Source organism: Alligator sinensis, unplaced genomic scaffold (assembly GCF_000455745.1).
Source record: "Alligator sinensis unplaced genomic scaffold, ASM45574v1 scaffold1277_1, whole genome shotgun sequence".
NCBI classification, from domain to species: Eukaryota; Metazoa; Chordata; order Crocodylia; family Alligatoridae; genus Alligator; species Alligator sinensis.
Genome location: NW_005842341.1, coordinates 1,006,555 through 1,031,339, shown reverse-complemented (window position 1 = coordinate 1,031,339; position 24,785 = coordinate 1,006,555). Strand labels below are relative to the sequence as shown.

The 24,785-nt window shown below is 45.1% G+C and overlaps 1 protein-coding gene across 2 annotated transcripts; it reads right to left on the bottom strand.

Moving 5' to 3' along the window:
* TMEM206 (transmembrane protein 206) lies at positions 1–20,622 on the bottom strand. 2 transcript variants are annotated; one of them, XM_006028786.2, is made up of 8 exons: positions 20,530–20,622; positions 16,907–17,000; positions 14,825–15,034; positions 11,719–11,894; positions 11,187–11,329; positions 7,919–8,063; positions 5,593–5,697; positions 1–534 (listed from the first exon to the last, which is right to left on the bottom strand). In XM_006028786.2, the coding sequence occupies exons 1-8, from the start codon at positions 20,563–20,565 to the stop codon at positions 373–375; spliced, it is 1,071 nt and encodes a 356-aa protein (XP_006028848.1). In that variant the 5' UTR covers positions 20,566–20,622; the 3' UTR covers positions 1–372. The 2 variants fall into 2 exon arrangements, with proteins under 2 accessions (XP_006028848.1, XP_006028849.1); XM_006028787.2 differs by having other exon boundaries at positions 11,740–11,894.
* Between the last annotated feature and the right edge of the window lie 4,163 nt (positions 20,623–24,785).

Sequence of the window (24,785 nt, the reverse complement as noted above, 5' to 3'; positions counted from 1 at the left end):
TGCAGCCCTTCCAGCGCAAGCAGAAAAAAAAAATTAAAATTACTACTTGTGTCCAAGAATCACAGATATAAAGTCAGTCTCCAATAGACAAATTCTAAATATTTTTAAATTACCTTCTACTTCTCAATAATCTGATAAAAAAAGTTCATAACTTACTTTTTTAAAAAAACATGTTTTTAATAGGTTTGTTCTACAGTTAGCTTCTTCCTAGAATTCAAGTGTCAGTTTGTTATGCAATTACACCAGCAAAGGCAAATATTTTCCATACTGCATGTAATTGCCATTCGTTTGTATTTTCATTTCTTCCTGAATTTTACTCCAGTTATTTGCTATCCAGTGTATTAGAAACAATTTAAAAGGTGTTCTTAGTCCTCAGGTTATGCGATTCATTGCTTGACTTTGCCTCTTCAGGTGTCTCTTTCGGATTTTGATCATCCACTTAATGCTCAGTTTGGCAAAATCTGCTGCTTTGAACAGAGCCAAGAAAATTCCACATAGTAAAGCAATCATGTTCCAGGGATTGGCAGTGACAATCTGAAAGAGTTAAATCAGAGAAAGTATGAAAGGTCACAAGGCTTTCTTTAAAAAAAATAATAAAAAGACCCCAAAAAAACAAAGGCTCCAGTTCACAGGAGCTGGTGGTTATGGGGAACTTCAGTTAAAGGTAAACTAGGCAAGTAGCACAACTGCATGCAGACACAGCAACAATGTAATTTTAGATGTAGTTAGTGGAGAAACCAGCTGGGTTTGCTTCTTAGTTACAGGAAAGGCATCTGAAGGTGGGTGTCATCCTGCTGATAATGATCATGAAGTGATAAGAGTTCATGATCTTAAGGGAAGGAGGAAGAGCAATAAACAGACACTTAACATAAATTCAGAACTGGTAGGCAGGACATAAGGAAAGCAAGTTTAAAGGAAAAGTAATGCAGGACAGTTTGTTCCTTACAGAAACAAAGACCGTTAGTATAATGTGGAAGAAAGACAGCAATTGTGGCAAGAGGCTTGGGTAAGTCATGAGCTCTTCACAGAAAGTGACAGCTTGGTGGTATTACTGAAGAGGACAAGTGTATGAGAACACAGACAATGTAGGGACAAGAATCAGAAGTACCAAGGCACAAGCTGAGGTACAGCTAGCAGAGGACACAAAAGGTAACAACCATTCTATAAATGTGGTAAAAGAGGAGCCCCATGGCTTAAAGAAGTCAATGATGTGGTGATGCATCAACTTGCAGGGTGGAGGTATTCAGCTTAGAGCAGGGAATGAACAAGTTAAAGATACGGTAAACCAGTTGTTTTCAAATCTGCAGGGCCAGAGGAGATTCTTCCTAGTACACAAAAATTGGCTGAAGTGATTGCAGAGCCATTAGCTATCATCTTTGAGAACTGCATGGAGGTAAGAGGAGATCTCAAAAACCTGGAAAAAGGCAACTGTGTAGTATGCAGAGAATTACTGGAATAATATTGAAGCACAGTTAATTTGTAGACACCTAGAACATAAGTAACAGCCACCATGGATTTGTCAAGAATAAAATCATGACAATCTGATTTCCTTGTTTGTCAAAGTGTTGGGCTTTGTAGGGGGGGCAGGGGGAAAGCAGGCAGCTAATGGATGTGATACACCTCTATTCTGAAAGTTTCTCAAAAACAAAAAAACTTTCAAAAGCAAGCTATTTGCTCTATACGAACCTACTAGAAGGTTAATAACTAGTTGGAGTAGTAATTATTGGCTCATTATTTAAGTGGGAGAAGGTATCAAGTGGAGTTTACCATGGCTCTGTCCTGGATCTGGATCTAGAATATAAAACAAGGTCACATAAGCATGCTGGAATGTCTCAACAGGAATCCTGCATGCAACTCAACTCAGGACCAATGAGGCCTTGTCTGGACCAGAGCCTGGTTTTGGGAACAGTACCTCAAGAGATGTGGACAAGAAGAGTCCAGAGGAGAACAATAACGATACTTAATGGGGCTAGAAGACACTGAACTGAGATGGTTCTTTACAACCTGTGGTATCAGTTGGACTGGAGAAAGCAGCAAAGCCTGTCAGTCTTCCACTCTGAGTAAATACTGTGTCCAAGAATGAAAATGATTAAGAACATTGAGATAGAGAGCCTTTAGGTACTGAAACACTTGCTTGACATTGCACACCTAACTCGGGTGCCTTTAGACTGGGATTAGTTGAAGTTACCCAATAAAAAAAGGCAAGGGAGTTATGACAGGGCTGGCGCACTCAGCTTTCACAGCTCTGGAGCAGCAGGAGGAGTAAGGTATCTACATACTTTCTTTTAGAAGCAATGATGATATGGTACCCCATCCTTTATCCAACAGTTAGAAAGCTAGTGCTTTCACCCACAATATGAGAAGGTGAATCTCACTTTCTGAATCTCAGATATTCAAAGCCATTTCTCAATAACATAGCCTAACCACTGGGCAATAGGCAAAGGCCAGAGGGCCACACAGGGAGTTTTGATGAGCAGTCGCAGGCTGGGTCAGTACCTACTGCACACAATTTCTCAACACTCCTTGTACAAGTGCATGTGCTGCACTGGGGACTTAAGTGCCTGCCGCTGCGGTGCATGCATGTGTACAAATACCCTAGTAGTCCATTTTAAATTCAAAAAGCCTCCAAGAATGGAGATTCCACCACCTCTCTGGGTAACCTGTTCCAGTGCTTCACCACCCTCCTAGTGAGAGAGTTTTACCTAATAACCAACCTAAGCTTCCCTTGCTGCACCTTGAGATCATTGCTCCTTGTTCTGTCATCTGTCACCACAGAACAGTCCAGCTCCATCATCTTTACAGCCACCCTTCAGGTAGTTAAAGACTGCTATCAAATCCCCTCTGTCTCATCTTCTCTAAATAAACCCTGTTCCCTCAGCCTCTCCTCAAGTCACATGCCCCAGCCCTTGAACCATTTTTGTTGCCTGCCACTGGACTCCCTCTAACTTATCCACATCCTTTCTGTAGTGAGGGACCCAAAACTGGACACAGGACTCCAGCTGTGGCCTCACCAGTGCAGAATAATCACTTCCCTTGACCTGCTGGTGACACTCCTAATGCAGCCCAGTATGCCCTTAGCCTTCTTGGCAACAAGGGCACACTACTAGCTCATATCCAGCTTCTTGTCCACTGTAACCCCCAGTCCTTTTATGCAGAGCTGCTGCTTAGCCAGTCTGTATCCATGCTTGGAACTGTTCCGTCTGAAGTGCAGGACTCTGCACTTGTCCTTATTGAACCTCATGAGATTTCTTTTGGCCCAATCCTCTAATTTGTCTAGGTCACCCTGAACCCTAGCCCTACCCTCCAGTGCATCCAAATCCCCAGTTTGCGGTCATCCACAAAACTTGCTGAGGGTGCACTCCATCTCATCTTCCAGATCATTAATGAAGATACTGAACAGAACCAGCCCCAGGACTGACCCCTGGGGCATTCCACTTGATACCAGCTAGACAGTGAACCGTTGATTTACTACTGTTTAAGCCTGACAATCCAGCCAGCTTTCTATCCACCTTACAATTCATTCATCCAACCCATGCTTCCTCGGCGTGCTGGCAAGAATGCTATGGGAGATGGTATCAAAAGCTTTGCTAAAGTCAGTCACCCCACTGCTTTTCCCCTGCATCCACAGAGCCAGTTCTCTCACCACAAAAGGCAATCAGGTTGGTCAGGTATAACTTGCCTTTGATGAACTCATGCTGACTGTTCCTAATCATTTTCTTCTACAAGTACACCAATACATGGGTCCAATAAAGAAAAACAACTATTGGAAATCAACCTGACGTGGCCAATAATTTGGCCGATAAATGCCCGTGCATGCACATAGCTGCAGCACAGCACGCAGGTAGCAAGGAGCACAGCCTGGCAGCCTGGAGAGCTGGGTGCAGCTGGCAAGTCTATTGTAGTGGAAGGTGAAGGGGAAGGAAGGGGCGTGGGGGCCAGATCAACAACCCCCACAGTGAGGGAGGGAGCGGGGCAGGGGCTCGGACAGGAGCTGCCCAGCCATGATGGGACGCGGCGTAGGACAGAGCCATGGCTCGTCTTGGGGGCACTGGTAGGGGAACAGATCCCACTGCAACATGCACCCTGGGAAGGAATGGGGGGGGTGCCCCCTGGATCTGCGCGGGGTGGAGCTGCACCAGGCTCTTCCCGGTGGGCTGGGCCAGGCTGTGCTCGGGATGGGCGGCAGTGCTGGGAGAGGGCTACGAGGAGGGCTGCAGCCACCCCAAAGCTTGCCGTAGCCCCCCCATAGCCTTCTCCCAGTGGTACTGCTTGCCCCCGAGTCCAGCCCAGCCCGCAGCTGCAACCCACCCTGCCCTGCCTCATGCAGAGCCAGGGGGCACATGCCCTCCACCCTTCTGGGGTGTGCACAGAGGCAGGAGCCACCCCCCTCTTCCCACAGCCTCCAGACGAGCTATGGCTCTGCCCTGCACCCTACCCTAGCTGGGCAGCACCTGCCCCTGCCCACTCCCTCCCTCACTGTGGGGGGTGCTGATCTGCCCCCCAACACCCCTTCCCTTCCCCCTCCCCATCCACCACAGACTTACCAGCTGGATGCAGCTGTATTGGAAGTCGGATTGGTATTGGCTGATACGCCTCCTTAAAAAAATCGGCTATCGGTATTGGCCCCCAAAATCTGTGCACCCCTACTTTCTTCTCTTCCAGGTCCTTTGAGGACCTGCACCATGATTTTTCCAGGGACTGAGGTGAGGCTGACTAGTCTATAGTCCCCCAGATCCTCCTCCTTCCCTTTCTTAAAGATGGGCACTATATTTGCCTTTTCCAATTGTCCAGGATATTCCCCGATTGCCACAAGTTTTCAAAGGTAATGACCAGCAGTTCTGCAATCACATCAACCCTCTCTGCACCCTCAGATGCACTGCACCTGGCCCCATGGGACTTGTACAATATCCTGGATCTCTCAAAATTAACTACCACCATTTTAAAGTGTTGGGTTTTTTTGTACATGCTCTCATTTCCTCCAAATCTACAGCTTTGCTAGGTAGATACATTTGCATAGATTCTAATATTAATAATCACGTAAGAAATTCAGCATTGTTTTCAAAGAAATCTGAAAAAGGCATTAAAGCCAGATAATCCTTTACATGTGTGTACTTGGTACTTTTGGCTAGATTCAGTTGTAAATAGTTGTGCGTTAATGGTTACCAACCAATGAGAATCAGCCTGGTTTTGGATTTTCCACTTCCTGATTTCAGTCACTTTGTATTATGGACTCGGCCCAAGAAGGATCCTTCCCGATGTTCCTATGTCTCTGGCCTGCTTGTTTAAACAGCTCTTCAGACCTTACCTAAACCTAAAATTCTTTAAAGCGTAGTGAAAGCATGGTTCATCCTAGCTGTGCGCACACAGCCATAGTACTAAATAACCTAATTAGTGGCAATTACTATGCTCAAGAGAGGCAGAAGCATAAGTGCAAGAGTTCAGCAGCATTTAAGTTACAGTTTAAAAACAGCATTTCAGCTCAACCACAATGACATCAGATTTCCTGCAGGTTTCTCTGTGGGCTGTCTGCTTAACATCTCTTTTTTTTCCCCCCTTAAAAAGAGACTTTAAGAAGCAATTGAATTTACTCACATCTTGAACAGTCTGGATAAGAGGATCTTTCCATTCAAATACCACAAAAAAGAGCTGGTCACTTCCTGGCTTAGGTCTTTTATCAATGTAGTTAACCACACTAGTCTGGAAATTAAAGAAAGAAAAGATTATTTTACTCTGCTCTCAAAGTTTAGCAGGATCAGCACTAAGGGTAGGAGGGTGAAAGGTAAGACCAGGTCACTTTTTCACAGGGTGACTGTACATTCTGGTTTGGCCAGGACAGGCATGGCTGGTTGGTCAAAAGTCCCAGGCCAGCACCCAGCAGGGAGGCATGGTGTGCCAGGCGCTGCTGCTGCTGCGTGGAAACAAGGCAGGCAGATATCCAAAGTCCCTACATTCCTTGCTCCTGCACAGCAGCAGTGGTGCTTGCCCGCCTGGTGCACTATGCTGCTCCGGCTCCCCGCTGGACTCTGGCTCAGGATGTCCGAACAGCCTACAGAATCTGGGACTGTCCTGGCCAAACCAGGATGTACTAGTGAACCTATGCTTTGCTGCAGAAGATCAATTTGATTGATTTTATTATTATAACTTTTTGTCATCATCATCATCATCATCTCCACTTTATGGTTTATGCATCATTGCAACGTTGACTCTTGAGTGAAGCATTTACTGAACAGCCCTTCATTATTATATCACTATGAATTGCATGTAAGCTGACAGATCTGGCCTCTGGAATAAGAGATTTAATTTATATAGATGGTCAGCCTACTTTTACAGGATTCTAAGTTTTACTGATCTGCTGTTTTACACATTGGCTTCTGTAAGGGATAAAAGGTCAGTTTCCCACATTTTTCACATCAATTTATTCTCCCTCATCTTCCATCTAACTAAAAGAAAACATAACCACCTAATCTTTGAAGTGATAAACTACCAACACTTCACAAGTCGACTAACAGCATGGGTTAATAATGCATCATATCATTCATAGGCCTTTTCTGATTTACAGGACATGATTTCAGGTGATGGGAGCTCCCTCCCTATGCACACAAATATGAAGCACTAGTAGAAAGTTGCCTATTACTGGCCTATATATTTTAGTTTTCTATAATGGCTTGGTCTCTTCATATGTTAAGGATGACACAAAGATAAGCATAGTCTGTTACTACTTAAAAAACACAGGACCGTTAATGAAAGGAAGCTGTACATAGAATGTCCACAGTTTCATTTGAACTGCATGGGAGCTAATCTCAGTGTTCAGCCCAGTACAGTTCATCATACACTTTTGCTACAGGCTGGAAAGCACCTACTGCAGTCTCCCATTTAGGTGCCAACGTGTGCCAGGTAAACTACTCTCATTCAGAGAGTTGCAGAATAAGGGGTTGCACAAATAGACAGCTAAGTCAAGGCTGCCAGGTGTGGGGAGGGTGGGTGAGGAAGATAGACTGATGTAGCTAGTAGCTCAAATTGCACACAAACTAGTTTAGGAACTTTTAGGAAATCCAAGTATGTTTTCATCACTGTCACAAGCCAGGCTAACCCTAATCCCACTCCCCCTCCCACCCATGACAAACCAGAAGAGCAGTATAAACTCTTCGGTGGGTTATTCTTTCATGAAATATGAGACGTTAAGAAAGCAAACAGTAACAATACTATCTAGTCTGTTTGAAAATGCTGCCTTGAGAGCAGCCAGTTGTATCTCACACTATGCATCCAAAAAAGCTTCCTCAAAATGATGCTGTCCTTTGCTCCAAGGAGCAGCCCTCTTGGATAATATTTAATGCTGCAGCCAAATGGTGGTTTCAGTGGATGTGTCTACATGAGACACTATGGCAGCATTGGCGGGCATCAACTGTGATGCTGACGCTACTGTGCAGTAGCTTGTTGCTCAGTTGGGCGCACATGTAGACATGCCCAGTATCTACCCAAGTTACAACTGATTTCATAGATTTTTAGGGTCAGAAGGGACCTCAACAGAGTCCAACCCCCTGCTCTGGGCAGGAAAGAGCGCTGGGGTTAGATGACCCCAGCTAGGTGCTTGTCCAGCCTCCTCTTGAAGACCCCCAGGGTAAGGGAGAGCACCACCTCCCTTGGAAGCCCATTCCAGATTTTGGTAACCCTCACCGTAAAGAAATTTTTCCTAATGTCTAATCTAAATCTGCTCTCTGTCAGTTTATGGCCATTGTTCCTAGTAACCCCAAGGGGCGCCCTGGTAAAACAGAGTATCCCCTATTCCTTGCTGCCCCCCACCCATGAATTTGTAGACTGTCACAAGATCTCTTCTCAGCCATCTTTTGCAGAGGCTGAAGAGATTCAGGTCCCTCAATGTCCTCCACTTGCCAAAAAAGCCTTCCAGAGCATTTCTTACCTCCTGTTTGAATTCAACAGTCTCACTGCCATCTTCTTCTTTTGTTTTCACCAAAGACATTTTAACCCATGTTCGAAAACCACCAGAGAACTTCCAGCTGGAGTAGGAGCTTTCACAATCCTTCATGAAGTTTGCTTTTTCTGGACTACAGAATATAGTGTGTTACCATAGTGAACAAATTCAGGTCAAAACATTTCATAACTTAGGATGTGCAAACAATAGGCCAGCCAGGAGGCTTGTTAAAAATACATCCACGTTCTTAAACACGTTGCTTGCTTGAAGACCAAGCACAGCATTTCTGAAAACAAACAACTTGGGCTAGAGTTGCAGCTTATCTAAAACGGTTGCCAGTCACTCTAGTATTGGCAAACCTTCTAGTTTTTGGTATCTTTCTCTTCACAAAGAAATCTCTAAAGCGCTATTATCTCAAGAGAGATTAAGGCCCTTACCCACACAAGGACATAAGCACCACAAGAAACTTTTAGGCACCCAGCTCCCATTACAGAGTCCACTGTCCTGCAGGGACCTGAACCCTGAAATTCCCTGTATAGCACATGGGGAAGAGAGTATGTACCAAGCGCTAAGACATGTATGTTAACCTGCTCCATTGCTTGTGTTACAGTACACAACCAGGCTTTGCTTTCTCTACACATACAAGTAACCTTACCTCAGGTCTGTTTGATTCCTAGAATACTCTGGAGATGAGACTTACCAGACTGTTCTGAAATAATGCAGGTTTCACAAGTCCATAGTGGCCAAAAGGACGTTGTTAATATGAACTGCTGTCAGTTGTGGTAGCAAAAAAGTCCCAAGACACCAGGCTGATGATGTTAAAACTGCTAGTATCTATGGACCAGTGAATGGCAAAGAAGGGATAGCTCTGGACAGCTTACTCTGTTTTTGACCAAAGGTTTCATGGAGAAGTCAGAAGGGCTCCAAAAGTTAACTCCTTTATCTTTAATTAAACACTTCTTTCTATGCAGTGGCTAGACAGCATCATGCTAAATGCTACCTCAGGGCTGGTCAAACAGGCCAACCCCTGCAGCTGCTTCTGAATATAGTTTTGTTTGAAATGAGTAGCCGTGCCTCAGTGATAGACTGTGACTTGTTAAAGCACAGGGTGGTCATTTTTGCTAACTAGGAACAGTCAAAGTTTAGAGAATGCTACTGTGTGAACTACTACCCTTTAATTGGGATGGGGGGGGAAAAAAAACACAGCTCAGCCACACTTGTGCCAGCTTTAGCATACTTCCCTAGGTGAAGTGAAGGAGTACATGCAACTAAGAACTGTGTCTGCTAGGGGATCAGGATAGTCTGATCAACCATGACAAAGATGTAAGAGTAGGAGGTCTGCATTAACCGATCTCCACAGTGAGAGCAGATCTAAGAGCAAGGACTGCATCCAAGAGCAGAGTAGCTGCTGAAATTCATCTTCTTCCACCAGGCATCATTGTTCAGTAACCTGCACTGAGTCAAGAGATTCTTTCCCCCTACACTCATCATCCGGCTTCCCATTCCCCTGTTTTTAAACACTTCTGATTGAAGACTGGTAGGAGCGGAGACTAAGAATTGGAGCTACTGATGGCAACTATAGGCTGTGGTGTCTAACTGGCCCCTTTCTGGATTAACTGATATGCATGGAAGGGTTTGGCTCACCCCAAAAAGTTAAAGTCCTGAAGGCAGGAAGCCAAAGCAGGGAGATCTGTTCTAAGTGAAAGCTATATTCAAGCCTTCCTATAAATTATTATAAATTAAATTAAAAGTAACAACACCACTGACAAAAAACTGCTGGAAAGAAATGTCTAAGATTACCTCTACCCCCATCTTGACAGATCAAATCACCCAGTATTTGGCAGTTCTTGGAAAATTTAGGTCTGTGTGCAACTAGCTGTTCATTACATCACTGAGACCTAAGAAGAGAGCATCTGGCTCAAGAAAGCTACACAAGGAGGAAATGAGCAAAACAGAAGCAGTCCGATTCCCCGAGCATGGGAGCAAAACAAGTTCTGCGCAAGACTAGAGGACCCAACCGTACCACACAGTGCATGCACACAATTACGATTTTGTCAACCATGCAGGCCAGGACAAGCTCCGGTACAACTACAAAGGCTCAGGAAAAAAGGAGAGCAAACACTGAGTAATGAAACTAATCTACATGTTTGGGGGGCAGGGGGATGGTGAGGAAGGAGCAACAATAAGGCATACACTTGTAATCTAGACCACACCACTGAATTAGAAAATAGGGAGATTAGGAGAGACCAGTCCAAGCTGATTTTTAAGAGCATATCACTTTTTTCTTAAAGCCAATTTAGCAGCTTGCTTTTAACACACAGGTGCAGGGATTAAAAATACTGTCATCCAGAAAATTTTACCAATGGCTCATGTCACCCAGCTGAACACACAGCCCTGGCACACATTACATTTAGACTGTGCTTAAGGTATTAATTGTGCCAGAAAGAAGAACCTGCCACACACTAAAGACAATTTATAGTAAGATAGTATAGCAAATGAGCCACAAGGATACTCCATACATAATGTACAACAGCATCTTTGCAGCTCATTCATATCGTACTGTAAATTGAAAGTGGCACACCGGGATGACCCATGACAGATCCCAACGGTCAGCCGAGTGTAAGAATCCAGCCTGGGGCAGCCCCAGGTCTAGAACACAGCTCTTCTCAAGGCACATATAAAAGCAGCAAGTGTTGCCTCATGGTGTGAGCTATGAACAGCTGGGAAGCCCCACACTAGGTCCCAGCACACAGGAAGCTTTAAGAAGCATGCCTGCAGCGGAGCAGCAGCAGCGCTTTTGCAAACTCCCCAGGCATTCAGACCCAGACTGTGGAGAGACTCCCCAGTCTTTGATGTCAGTAAGCTTTGAATTTTACTGGGTGTAACGGACCTAAATGCAAAAACTAAGTGAAAACCAAAGTCAAATTCCACCCCTGCAAATTAAAGATGGATTTCTCAAAAGGGCTCAGCAGCACAGATCAGTTAGTAAACACATGCACCAAAGATACTGAACAGCAGAAGTCAAGCAACATCACTTAGACATTTTTGCTACCACAACAAAAGCCTCCCACAGTTCAAAATTCTTAAGTCACCATTAAAATTAGAGACTGCAAAATAATCCTTCCAAGACATGAAAATGTACCAAAGTAGCCCAACCACAATAGAGTCAGTAAGAAAAGAAATGGAAAGCTGGGAACCCTGTAGTCATTCTGCCACTAATAGCTTCTCTTACAGTACTGTTTAGATGCATACATACCTGCTGAGGAACTCCTGGAAAGAAGAGAAGAGAAGGTAGTCAATTGCACTGAAATCCTGGTCCGTTTCATTTAAATGGAATTGTAAGAACACCAGTTCCCTTTTCCTCACATCACGAGGGCCTTGGACAATCAAAGCATATTTCTATAGGAACAGAAAGAGAGAACTGTTGACAGATCTGTAGGAAAAAATAAAAGAATCCTTACTTAGCAGACTGCCTAAGCAATTAATGCCACTTTCTAGTTAATGTCCTTGCTAGAAACAAAGCAAGAGTTGCATTGTCAGAAACAATACCCATCTTGTTCCATTTCGGGCAGGTTTTTGTCTCTCCCAGTCCGTTATCTGGACATCTAAAATAAAATGGACCAGCTAAAGTCTATAACATTTTTTTTCCAAACAGTTAGTTCTTCTCTTTAAAAATATTAAAGAAATAAAAAAGTAAGCACAAATTTCAAGGCAGTTCCCAGTTAATACATACAGCTACTTTTGAACTCTGAGGTGAACAGAAAACCCCCATCCAATAAATTCTGTACCTCAATCTTTTTAATTATTACCATAGTCTGATTAGTAAAAGGATCTGCATAGCTGATTTTCTGAGTGGTGCACTCAATTTCTCCAGGCTGACCTAGGTTTACCAGAGGCGGAATCTGATCATAGTAATGATGCTTGCAGCTAAGCAGCTGAGCCTTGCCTGGGTAAAATGCAATACCTGTTTCAGGGGGGAAAAAAAGAGAGTTGATTTCTTTCCTAAATACAGATTGTCATTCTAGGCTTTAATGCCTCAAGATGCTGTGCTGGTCTCACTGGGTTCTAACAAAGCACTCTGAGTTAACACCACACTTCAGTACTCCGGTAGCTCAGGGCTACCGTGTGCCAGCCCTTGCAGGGTCACCCCCTAACAATCAGTTAAACAAGCCCCAACTCTTTTTCAAGTCCAATTAAAAAACCTGTAAAGTCACCAGGAAACTTTCCCTGAACTTCAGCACACAGTGAACCCAGCCCTCTGGCCGATCCAGGAAAGCACTTCAACATGCAGGCAGGCCTACTGAAGTCAAGGGGACTCTGAAGCACATACAAGAACTTCATATTGCTTTTCCCCCCCCACCATGACACCTGGTAAGATTTCTATGCCAGATTTAATCTGGAAAACAGACCTGCTTGAAGATGATCTAGATCAACTGCTACACAAAGATTAAAATAAGTGACCACAAGACTTATTAACCTATAGAAATTACTGACACTGTTACCCAAGTACATGAAGATGCAACAAGCAATATTGTATGAACAACCCCAGATTTTATTCTGCCTATATGACATGTAAGTTTGGCTACCGCTAGCCCAAGACTAGTGTGTTTCTCTTCTGCCCACTCCATCTCCCAGCCTAGTGTGTTCCTAGAGGCCAATCCACTCATTCTGTGGAGACACAAGACTCCCATTCAGACAACTCTTTATGCAAGTCCTATTCCACCTAGGGAACATATGGCATTCAAAGAGGCAGCCTTACATACTTGTTGTGTCCGACTCCTTAAGCAGCAAGGCATCCTGTTGGAAACCAGCTTGCTCAGAGAAGTCTACCTGGACCAGTATGTTTCTGACAGGCAGCAGCACTGACAACAGGAGGAAGAGAGAGAGAGAAAAAGAGTACTATCCACCTTATCTCACAACCACTAGTCTAGTGGTTAGAGCACTTGCCAGGAAATGGGAAACTTGTGTTCTGAGCTCTCCTCATCTTGAGAAGGTTTAAACCCACACCTTCCAACTTTCTAGCGGAGTGCTTTGACCAGCAGGCTATGGTCTGGGAAGGCTAGGAGCATCTTCCACTTCTCCTGCTGAGGCTGGGGCACTGGGAGAAACAATACAAGAGTCACTGGGACCAGATGAGTATCCTAGAGGGAGTCTAAAAGGGCACTGCACCCCAAGCTGTTTATACATATTAACCAATGACTATTTAATATAAAATACATGGATATGCAGTTTGTGCTTTACAGCCTGAATGAAGTGGCACCTGAGCTCAGGTGGGACTAAATGTCCAGGGGGGTTGTACTCTGGATCACTTCAGAGCATGCACAGTGGGTCATCTCCAGTTATCCAGGTGTGTGTCTCAGTCAAGATGGAGACTCGTGAGGAATCTAGGGGCATTTTTACATGCATTTCTGGACACAAACTGTGCTAATTAAAAGTGCACACATCTCACGTGCATCAGTGTCGCTGTGCATCCCTACACTGAAAACAGCGGTGGGGCACTTTGAACTAAAGCTCATCAGGAGTGTTTTATTTCAAAGCGCCCCGTTACCATTTTGTCAGCACGGAGACACGCAGCGAGGCGGATGCACGAGGCTGCCAGAGTGCGTCAATTTCTGTGCTCCGGCAGACTCGAGTAATCGAGTGCATTGGAGCAGGCTCCCCTCATGTGTATGGGAGCCCTAGGTGTTCTGGCAGGTTTACAGTACTGCAAGATGTGAAATAGGATCATATTTAGTGACCTATATGGCCTAAAGGCCAAATAAGTACCACTTAGATGTCTTAGAGGCAGAATAGGAGCCAAGCCAGAGTATCTCAAGTAGCTTATATGAATCTCCAGTGTCCCATACTTGCAGATATTATCAGGGTGAGATCTAGTCTTTGAAGGTGTTAGAAGTAATTCCATATCCTTCAGCTGTTTCTAGGTTTGTTGCCAATTATTGTTTTACAAATCAGAAATTTTTATGATTCTACTGCTGTTCACGAGAGCCTTTTGCACTAGATGGGAGACAAAGACACTCTCAGTCAAATCCACTCTGGCCAGAACCTTAAGTTTGTGAATGCCAATCCATATAAGGGTTGGATTACAGAAATGGGCCGTGAAGGATGTTGTTAAAAATAGACAATGAATGTTGAAAGCATCAGAGAAACATTCATTCTAACCTTTCAGCAAGTTATTGGAGGTTATTTCCAATAGCAGGTAATAACATCTTCAGGCAGAAGTGCGATTTTCACGTTAACTATATCTTTGAAGTAAGTAGGTGCTGATACTGATTTGAACTGCATGCTTTACCAGAGTATGAATCTTTACAGGATAACCTCTCTCTCCCTACTAATTTAAAGAATAAACACAGTAAAGTCTTGCAATTCACCACTCTGATTCTGTTCATCATATTGGATTATCATCACCTACTCATCTAAAACATTGCATTTTAATGTTCAAAATGTAATAGCAAAGTATTACACAACAATACGTGTGTGAGGATCTGTATAATCCCTTTAAATATAGGATCTTCAGCGATGGTAAAAGAAGTTGGTTTCTTTGTTGCTTGGAGAAAGTGGGATCCTGGCAGAGGTCATAAGAGCTGCCTTGTCTGGACTATGCAACTTAGAGAGTATGCAAAAAAGCATGAGAGCCACTGAAGAGTCACATGAGCCTCTAAAGCTAGCGTTACTGGATCTATTAACAAAGCAAATCTGATAAGAGGTTCCATGCACTGAAGCCACCAAAAAAAACACCACCTTTTCTCAAAGCATTTTATGTATACTGCACCCCAGAGAATTAACAGCACCCATCTCTGCTGCACACAAAATGCAACAGATAATGCACACAGAGGTCTGAATGACAACCAAACCTATTAGTTGGACTTTACTATAATGGCTCGTTTCCGGGCTTACCAGGCGCATCATACAAAGACACCTCTTTGTATGAGACAGACATCACTGGGTGCTTGAGTTTTTCCCTGAAGTCAACACTGGTTTGGTAGACAAGGAACACAGCCACAGCCATAAGCAGAAGATAGATAAAGAGCAGAATTACTGCGAATACATTCTTTAGGCAGCTCTTGATGAAGGGCACAGAAGGGCTACTGGTACCTGATTCACCATCTAGGATGAAACAAAACACAGGATCAAAACTTTTTTTAAAGTGTATTACCTGCAGTCTTCCATGCTAAGTTAAGCAGATGAACCACTTGGAAAGGAGAAAAAAAATCACAGGCTTAGCAAAATGTAAGGCACATCAATAAATTGTGTTATTGAGGACCCAACTGTCAGCTATGACTTCCCAGGAACATGCTAAGGCACAACCAGTAAAGGAGGCTGTCCCGTGTTTTCACTCCTCTACTATGCAGTGGGCCTAGGGACACAACAAGCAAAATGAAAGATAGTTGAGCAACTGAATGCAGAATTCATAGGAAACAATCTTGCCTGTCTTTCCTCAAAGGGCATAGATGTTCAGACTTGGGAACCGATAAATCCAATTCTGACCACGTTGTTTGGCCTATGCATCAGCACAAAGACTGCAGTTAGTCACATAAGAGACCATTGATCTGCACCCGGCTAAAAACCTACTAATCAGTTTAAGGTCTTTTTAGACTTGCTAGCCTCACATTTTTAACACCAGAGTTTTCCTGCATAAGTTACAAAAGAGAAGGATTCTAATTACACTGGGGAAAAGGGAGGCAAATGGGGGAAAAGGAGGTAACACACACGCGGACATCATCCTCTCAACTCTCTTACTAGCCCACTATCCTTAAAGTCGTTTTCCCCAGAAGTCGTTTGATCCAGTTTCCTCTGTACATGCACAAACATCACACATACTTCATTCGCCTTTGCAATTTTGGGCATGAAATACTGGAACTTACAGGGTAAGACCAACATGCACTTGATTCATACATACACTTGGGTTTGGCTGCATACACGAGATAAGTGCACATACATAGAGGTCTTAGACACCACATATGCATATTTTGAAAGTTTGGCCTTTTACAGCAAGTGCCATTTAAAGAGTCAGCCATTATCATGCTACAAAACATCCCGTCCTTCTGATGGAAAAGCATGGCAAGGGACTGACCCTGCAGCAGCTCAGCTGGATGTGGACCCAGTCTTCAGACTACTGTCACTGCAGAAAATTCTGGCCAGAAGAGAGTGACCTAGTGAATTAAAGTTTTATCTGCCTCAGTACATTGATACACTGTTTCGTTTTATTTTTAAACTGGTGCTCAAGGTGGCATAAATGCTTATTTCCATTGTCAATTAGGAATGGATGTAAAACAATGTAAATTGCAATAATCCCGCTGTTAAAACAAAATGATCATACCGCACAGCATTTTACACTGGCTAAATCCCACACCTATGAAGCCAATGCAACTTGCTCACATAAGCAAAGGCTGGATTCTCAGATTGACAATCCACTGATGCCCTGGAATCTCATTTTAGTCCTTTATTCTTCTGACAAAGGAGGATTTTCTTAAACTTGGTTTGACTAATTTTCTTTGGCCTTGTTTGTACACCAAGGATGTCTACCTGACAAAGAAACTACAATATGGTTCTCACGGTTGAGAAACTCCTTAGGTTCCCTTCAGCATTTTCTCATGTGCAAGAGAGGCCTATCTACATGGGGATGTTAAGGAAAGTTATTCTGAAGTTCCTAAACAACTGGGCTGAACTGCATTCAGAACGAAAGGAGCTTTAATTCACGTTGGCTTACTTCACTTCTACATTGTTACTATTTACACTACAGCTTCCAAAACAGACTTTACATTCTGGAAGTGAAGTGAGCCAAACAAAATTAAAGCCCCTCTTATTGAGAATAAAACAAACACGGGGTTTAATACAATTTAATGAAGAATTCATTTAGACTTAGTTTCCTCTAAATCTGAAAGTACTCATTCACAATTTGTTTCATCTGCTCTCTAAAAACAAGCAGCTTTTATTAGTCCCTTGAAAACTAGTGATTTTTGGATTGGCACCTCTCACCTGGTAAAATAATGGAGCCAATATTTTCCTCCTCTTCCTTCCTAGCCTCCACTGATGCTGAATTTTCTGTCCCTTGTTCCACATCTTCATTCAGCTGTGAGGTGAAAGAAGCAAATGCCTATTTAAATTGTCATAGTTTATTTGTATTACAGCAATGCAGAAAGACTTCAAACAAGAGCAGTGTCCTGCTGTACTAGGTACTGAACAAACATACAGGGAGAGATAATCCCTGCCTGAAGTGCAGAGCAACTTAAAAGGACAAGGCAGAGGAAGCACTGCCTACTTCAAGGATGGCTAGAACACAGGTGTTAAAATATCCCATTCCAGCACATCAACCATATCACCATAAAAAGAAACAAAACAAAAACTGAACTACATACAACCAATCCTTAGTCGTTTCAGTACCATCTTCAGTTCTCTTTAATCCTAGATTGCAATAAGGCTTCATGTGATATTAATAGCCAGTTATGTATAGGGACAAGCCACAAGCAATACCAAATAGCAAAGCAGTGATGAGAAAGGCAGACAGGGAATACATTAGTTTTGTTGGATATTAGCCCAAGCAAGTCCTGAGTGCAGCAGTCACCTCTGTGTATGGATCGCTGCAAATGAACAGCAAAAAGTCCATAGATCACTGTTCCTTATTTTTTAGTTCAATATAGCAACAAATGACCTGGTGTTTTGCAAAGAAGCAAGAGAGACCAGATGCTTTCTTACTTCGCTGTTCATGAGGCCCAATGTCATAAGCTTGTCACATCAGACAAGCATCACTATATCACATCAGGCATCTACACAAAAAAACTGGGAAAGCACATAACATAAGAATTGCCATTTACTGGGTCAGACCATAGGTCCATCTTGCCAAATACCCTGCATCACACAGTGGCAGACAGCAGATGCTGAAAGGGAGAGCAAATTGGGTATGACCAAGGTTTTTCCCACTGTTCCTCTCTCACAGTCTCCAGTTGTACTGAATCTCTAGGCACAGAAGTTACAAATAAGCCAGTATGTGTGACTGGAAACTGGTTCAAATCTGTAACACAAGTAGGGGTGTACCGATAGAGATTTTGGGGGCTTTGGGAATGTGAAAAACATAGCTCTTCCTATAAGGAAGAGCTATGTTTTTCACATTCCCAAAGCCTAGAATTTAAAACAAACACCAACAAATAGGACAGTTGGCAGCACTGAGTATATGTGGCAAGCTTCTAGAGGGTACCCAAGAGGAAGGAACAGGAAAGCAGCCGGAGGAAAAAAAGGGTGAAATATCAGTGGAAGAAAAGGGAAAAACAAAACAAAACAGAAACCAACCTACAAATGAAGACCTCCTCTAGGTTGTTGGAGAGATTACAGGACAAGTGCAGGGACATAAAAATATTATTTTTTTATTGTCCATATCACAGAACCTTAGGGATATACTATAGCATAACATACTTGAAAAGGGATGCGACTTAAAAATGGTTGAAATCCACTACTCCAGAATGAATGCAGCAATCCTACCAGCTATCAATACATGAGAGAGAAAGGAAATGAGATGACATGGCATGAATGGCAGCCTAGGATAAGAGAAGGACGACGGCTCTATAGTATGTTTGTAGAGAATAATACAGCCTAGCTCACTAACTTAAGGGCAAGAAAAACTACTGTTTGAGCAAGTGATCTTGCTGGGGTTGAGTGGCAAAGTAAGGCTCATGTGTCAATTATCTGTGCCCCTGCACAAAAAAAAAAAAAGAGAGAGAATGAAGCAGAAGACGTACAGGAGCAAATGAAACCCAGAGTGAGCAAAACTTATCCCAGTGGGAAGGGCCAGGCCAAGGGGAGAAGAGCTGGTAGCAGCCATTCTAGGGAGTCTTCACACTGCCCAGGAAAATACAAGCAGATACTGGGAGGAGGCGACACAGGATTCAGATGAACCTGTGGCCTTGACAAACACCCTGGCCCTGCTTTATGAGGTTTTTGACTTTCCCAACACTCCCACGTGTACACATTTTACACAGATGTAGCAAATTCCACGCACAGCTGCCAGAGAAAACCCCACTGGAAGACAGACAGAAATTCCATGTTTGTCCAGAAGACTTTTCCAGTGCCTCTTGCTCCGAGACAAAGCATGGAAGCAGAACTAATCAACACTGATATGCTGGAACAGAACTTTCCGGGGAGTAAGCCAAAGGCCACAACCAGCCTGCAGCTTCCTAGAAACAGCTGCGTCCCTGCATCTGCACTGTTAATGGCAATGGTGTGCAGTTGCAGCAGGTTTCTGTCATTGAAGCACTAAAGAGCTAAACACAGATGTTATGTCTACATTTCACAAGAGATGCAAGCAGGCAGATGACATGGACACCCCTTTCTCTCCTGCACCTTTCCCATCTGAAAACACTAATACTAAAAACAAACAAACAAACAAACAAACAAACAAACAAAAAGTCACTCTTTAGTGTCTGACATGCCAGTTCCTTGTTACTAGAGAAGGTAGGTTATAAGACTCCCCTACCAGCGGTATACCCCCTTGATTCTTATTAGTGACCAGTCTCATTGCCTCTCTTAAAATGAAGAAGTTAACACTGCAGCTGCTTGCATAAAAATAAACAAACCAAATAAATTCCAGAGGGTTTGTTTCCTACAGGGTGCAATGCAATACCCCTAGAGGCATTCACGGGCTCTCACACCCATTCCCTAGATCTTGTGAGTGCTGGGATGATGGAATCAAAAAGAGATTGGTCAAATTCTTGGAGGAAAAGGGCATCAGTAGTTACTGAGCATGGGAGCTAGCAATACCGCCTCTGAATCAGAACGTCCTAGACCTTAAAATGCTGCCAGTGAGAGAGGAACAGTGAGGAAAAAAAAGAGAGGCCCTTGGCAGACCCAGTTCACTCCTGCTTTCAGCACTTGTGCTAGGGTGGCCATCAGAGGACAGTCCGGCTGTCCTCTATTGATACAAAACCTGATGCCTTTATGCCCTCTATTTTCCTCTCTCCAAGAGAAAAATAGAGGACATAAAAGCACAATAGAGGACCGAGTAGCAGAAAACTGGAATGTCGTCTGTGACGGCCACCCTACCCCATGCTCTGCCCATGACACAGGCCTGCTCAACACACGTCAGGAACACAGGCCTTACATCCCCAGAGCAACAGCAGAGGCTCCTGGGTACACGGCAGCTCAGCTGGTGGGTAGGGCCGCCAACTCTGTTTGAATCTATTCTGGGAGGTTTCATCACCCGGTGCAATGACATTAATGACTTGACATCAGGACGGCAAATACATGTTACTATTACATTTTAAAAACCCCGCTGGCCAACTGTATAAATCAAATTCAGCATTTAATATTTATTTTAATGAATGCCCTATCCTTCATCTCCCAGGCGACCCCTAGCAGCCTCCTGGAGATTTATCTCCAATTCCTAGAGACTCCAGGGCAATTCAAGCGGGGTGGCAACCCTACTCATGGCACCCGCAAGAGGGAAAACAGGGGCAGGAGCGAGGGGCAGAGGCTTATAGCGAGTGCCCCGGGGGGCGCGGGGCAGTGCCCACGGCCCGGGGGCCCGGCCGGCACCGCTCCTCTCGGAGCTGCAGGCAGGCGCAGCAACCCGCCTCCCGGCTGTCCCTTGTCCCTTGCCCCGCGCCCGGTACCTCCTGGTAGGATGCGGAACCCTCCCGGTGCAGCATAGCAGCGCCAGTCCACCTCGCCGCCCCGCCCTGCCTGGGGCAGCCTGGGAAATGTAGTCCGGCCCCACTCGCTTTAACCCCGCCGGCTCTGGGGTGAGCAGCCGCCTGGTGCCAGCCCCCTTCCTCGTGGCCAGGGGCAGCCTGCTGCCCAGCTCCCCCTGCCGGGGGCGTTAAGCCCCTTCCCATGGAGTTCCCTTTGCTCTCGCCTCCATCCTGAAGGGCACAAGGACCAGGCAGCCCCTTGGCCTCCTAGGGAACCTGCTCCTTGCTTTTTGCCTGGGGAAAGGAAACACCTACTGTTTTGGGGGTGACGATGCACCTCACCCCCTGCCATGCTCTGCCCCCTCTCAACAGGCTGGAGGTGCCCGTGTCCCTAGTGGGGAGTGCAGGGTTGCAGAAAGGGGCCCATTTAGGAGGAAAAGTCACCGCTGGCTTCCCAGCATCCTGCACCCGTTTCCTCTGCTTCCGTGAGGTCGCCTTTTCACGGCTGTGAGGGCCAGAAGCCCCCCTTTCATTGAGGAAAGCTCAGCTTAATCACTGCAGCAGCCTCTAAATACTGCCCACTATTGCAAGCATTGGCAACAGGCAGATGTTCCCCGGTTGATTCTGCTTTGGGCTGTAGTTGAAAAGACACAGGGATCACGGTGTGATCAGTGGTGGCCTTAGGGTTGTTGGGGCCCTGGCTAAGAGTCAGTTGGGGCCCCTTGGAGGCTTAATTTTGGTGACCGATAAGCAAGTCGGACATTAGTTGTGAAATCTTGGGGGCCCCTAAAGTGTGGAGCCCTGGGCGGTTGCTCGGTTTGCCCTCCCCTAAAGCCATTACTGGTGTGATGCAACTACTACAGGCCATAAGAGGCCATATCTAATGTTGATCTTAGGCGTGAGAGGTTGTCAGGATGATTTTTTTAGATCATTTTTAATTAGTTTACTGCAAGGGCTGGTGAAAAGTCATAGCGTTTTAGCTAGGAAGTGGGTTTTGGCTTTTGTTCACGTTTAAAATACAAAATACATTTCTTCTAAGAAATGGGCTTGGAAATGCAACCCTGCCATCTCTCCAATACACACACCACTCCTAGCTGTTATGTACTTCTGATAGGGTATTATCAGAATACAGAATAAAGATAATGGGCCCCAGGAGGGCCAGCACACTTCTGTGCAGTTCTTCAAAGATTCACCTACTGGGTTGCAGGATCAGAGCTAATACAGGAAACACTCTGGGAAGATGAGCTTTGCTGTGTGAACACTGACTAGCCAGCTATCTGCAGGCAGATAATATCGGTAGATTTGGCCCAGCATTCTCCTGCTCTCTGTAGCAATTTGCTATTACATTTCACATTCAGGAAAAAGCATGCCAACAAGACCTTTAATAGCATGCAACCACAGCACCATCGCAATATCCTTTCCTGCTTAACAGCTGGTCTTTTCAAGTGCTTTAAAGTCCACATGCTTAATCAGACTGCCTGGAAAATTGCTACATCTCATGACACATCCGACACAGAGCTAGCTATCCAAATCTGAGGTCATTTGAAGAGGCTTTTGAGAGACAGCCTCCATTAAAAGAAGGCATCAAAATGTTAGGGTTCTTCTGGGTTGTTTGCACACTCCTTGGGGTGAAATGATGGTTGGCATTAATTTCAGGTAGAGTATCCAACACTCCCCTCCCCCCCGCTTAGGTGAGCACTATTTAAAAAATTACTCAGAATAAAAGCTGGATCTGTAATGTGAATGAGAACAGCTAACTAATCAAGGAGTTGTTTGCATGTTTCACAGCAGTGCAGTCTGGCTAGTGCATCCCACCTTGGTGTTCATGAACCTTCTGGTATGGTGTGCAAGACCAGTGCATATGGATTAAGAAGCATCCTTTCTGATTGATACGAACACTGTGAGGAGACACACTGAGCACATGCGCATCACTGGTGATCCTAATGCAGATCAAGAACCCCGTTTTCTCATAGCCAGCCATTATTTTGGGGACGTTTGCAATCTTTATCACATATGAATTAACCACATATCCAGCACCACAGCATCAATAGTCAGTTTGCCAAACACCAAACTGCCAGTCTGTGTTTGGGACAGCCAGGTTCCAGTAGCAACCCATATCTGTGTTGGTATGGACACCTTCATCTGTGTGCCCTGGTGCTAGATAGATGGTTGAGCTAAAAATATCTGCTCAGATGCTCCTACCCGCAGGCACTTCCGGTTTGAGCTTGAGACAGCTAGATTTCTGCTTATGTGCATACCCTGGACTTCCCTGATCTGAGCTGTTTAGCACTTGTCTCCTGCCTCAATTCAGTCGGCATCCAGAAACGAAACATTTCTTCACCTCAGATCTCTGAGGGACGTGATCAAGTGGGGAGGGTTGCCAACCCTCCAGGATTGCCCTGGAGTCTCTAGGAATTTGATATAAATCTGCAGACTGCTGAGAGTCACCCAGGAGATAAATTGTAGGGCAGTTATTAAAATGAATATTAAATGTTGAATCCAAGTTATACAGTAGTCCAGTGGGTTCTTAAAATCTAATAGTAACATGCATTTGCCTTCCTGACATAAAGTCTATCCACCATAATCCATAACTGATATACACAGGTGCGCAGGTATGTTGGCCTTGTGTTTTGCTGGCTTGTTGGCACTCCAGAAACCTCTCAGAATAGATCAGATAGAGTTGACCCTATGGGAGGCTCTGAGACCACCTGACATGATCAGGCTTCTCAGCAAATGGGGGGAGGAGGGGGGTTGCACTTGTTTTTAAAGCACTAATGGATGCCTGAAGGCTCCAGTGCTGACACAAGGACTGGGAGCCCAGGGCCTTGTCTCCTGTTTGGCCTGGTGGAGCTCAGGCCCCACTTTCCACCACTGTTGCCTGGTGTACAATGATTATTGTATTTGTACAATAACTTCAACCTTTTACAATGTACCTCCAATAATAGTAAATGCATTCAGAATGTACAGTCATTTTTAAGACAGCTAATTGATAGCGCATATGTAAAACCCAAGTCGCTCTCAGGGAGTCTTAACCGAGTTGCGGGGGTTGGGGTTTTTTTGCTGTTATTCTTTTTTTAAGGACATTTTGTTGTGTTCCAAGCCAAATTTGCCAAAACAAATTCCAAATCCGCAAGTCAGTCCAGAACCATAAGCGGTCCTACTACTGGCAAACATCCTCCACCCCATCTGGGATTTCAGATGTTTCCAGAACCTTTGGTGGGTATCCTACTTGCAGGCTTGGGGTTCGGATGCCCCCCGGGTTTTGTTTGCTCTCAGCCATAAGGTCTCAGGAGTAAGCTAGGGAGGAGCCTCCCCTTTCCATAAAGTGGGCATAAAGCCAAGACCTTCCCACCCCAGCAACTAAGTGGGAGGTACATTACCTTGGCAGGTACTATCCCAGTGCCAGGAGAGCAGTCTTCCCCAAGTGCAACTAGGAAGACTGTCTCCATGGTCATGGTGTTTCCCTTGCCAGGTAAGCATAGCCTACACTTGATCTGAGCCTTCAAGAGGCTGAGAAGCAATTTGGGGTTGGCTGCCTGCCATGAACAGTGCATGCCCCCGGGAGCTGGGGGGACACAGCTGTGCTGGTGGTGGTGTGAGCGCAGTGGGAGCCCGGTGGCAGAGAGTGGGGAGCTCCCGCAGATGCCGCCAGCAGTGCTGTTGGCAGGGGGGTGGTAAGCGCCGACCACAGGTTGGTGGCCACTCGCAGGCACCACCGGCAGCATTGGTCAGGGGTGATCAGGGACCAGGTGTGGTGAGCAGTCACTGCCCACAGGTGTTGCTGCCCTTTTTGCAGGGGGTGCACTGCCACACTCAGGGGGTGCACCTGCTGCCAGTACTTTTTTATGACCCCCTGCCTCAAAATAAAGAAGTGTATCGCCTTTGAGGACCCGGTTCTCACTGACACACACAGGCCAGCTCTGAGGAGCCCTACAACGTCAAGAAGACGACTTATTCGCGTACTTATTTGCATCTTTTTTTTCGGCGTACGTTAGTTTTCCACCGATTCTGATAATTGTGCGCTTCCAGCTGGACCACTTCACACTGAAGACCTGGCCAGGCTGACTCACACCGGAGGCTGCGCCGGGCACTCCCCAGCCCCCTGCCAGGGCTGCTCCGCGCAAACCTGCGCTGGGGGAGGGGGACAGAGAGAAGGGGCCCAGGGCGCTCCTGCGGCGTCCTCCTGCCGAGGAGAGGAGAGGAGAGGAGAGGAGAGGAGGGGATGCCCTCCCAGGCCG

Coding starts and splice junctions, on each gene's coding strand:
- TMEM206 (XM_006028786.2), bottom strand. CDS start 20,565: ATGCTGCACCGGGAGGGTTCCGCATCCTACCAGGAG. Junction 17,001..20,529: donor GTTCCGCATCCTACCAGGAG/GTACCGGGCGCG, acceptor TTCACCTCACAG/CTGAATGAAGATGTGGAACA. Junction 11,330..11,718: donor TAATAATTAAAAAGATTGAG/GTACAGAATTTA, acceptor CTGTTCCTATAG/AAATATGCTTTGATTGTCCA.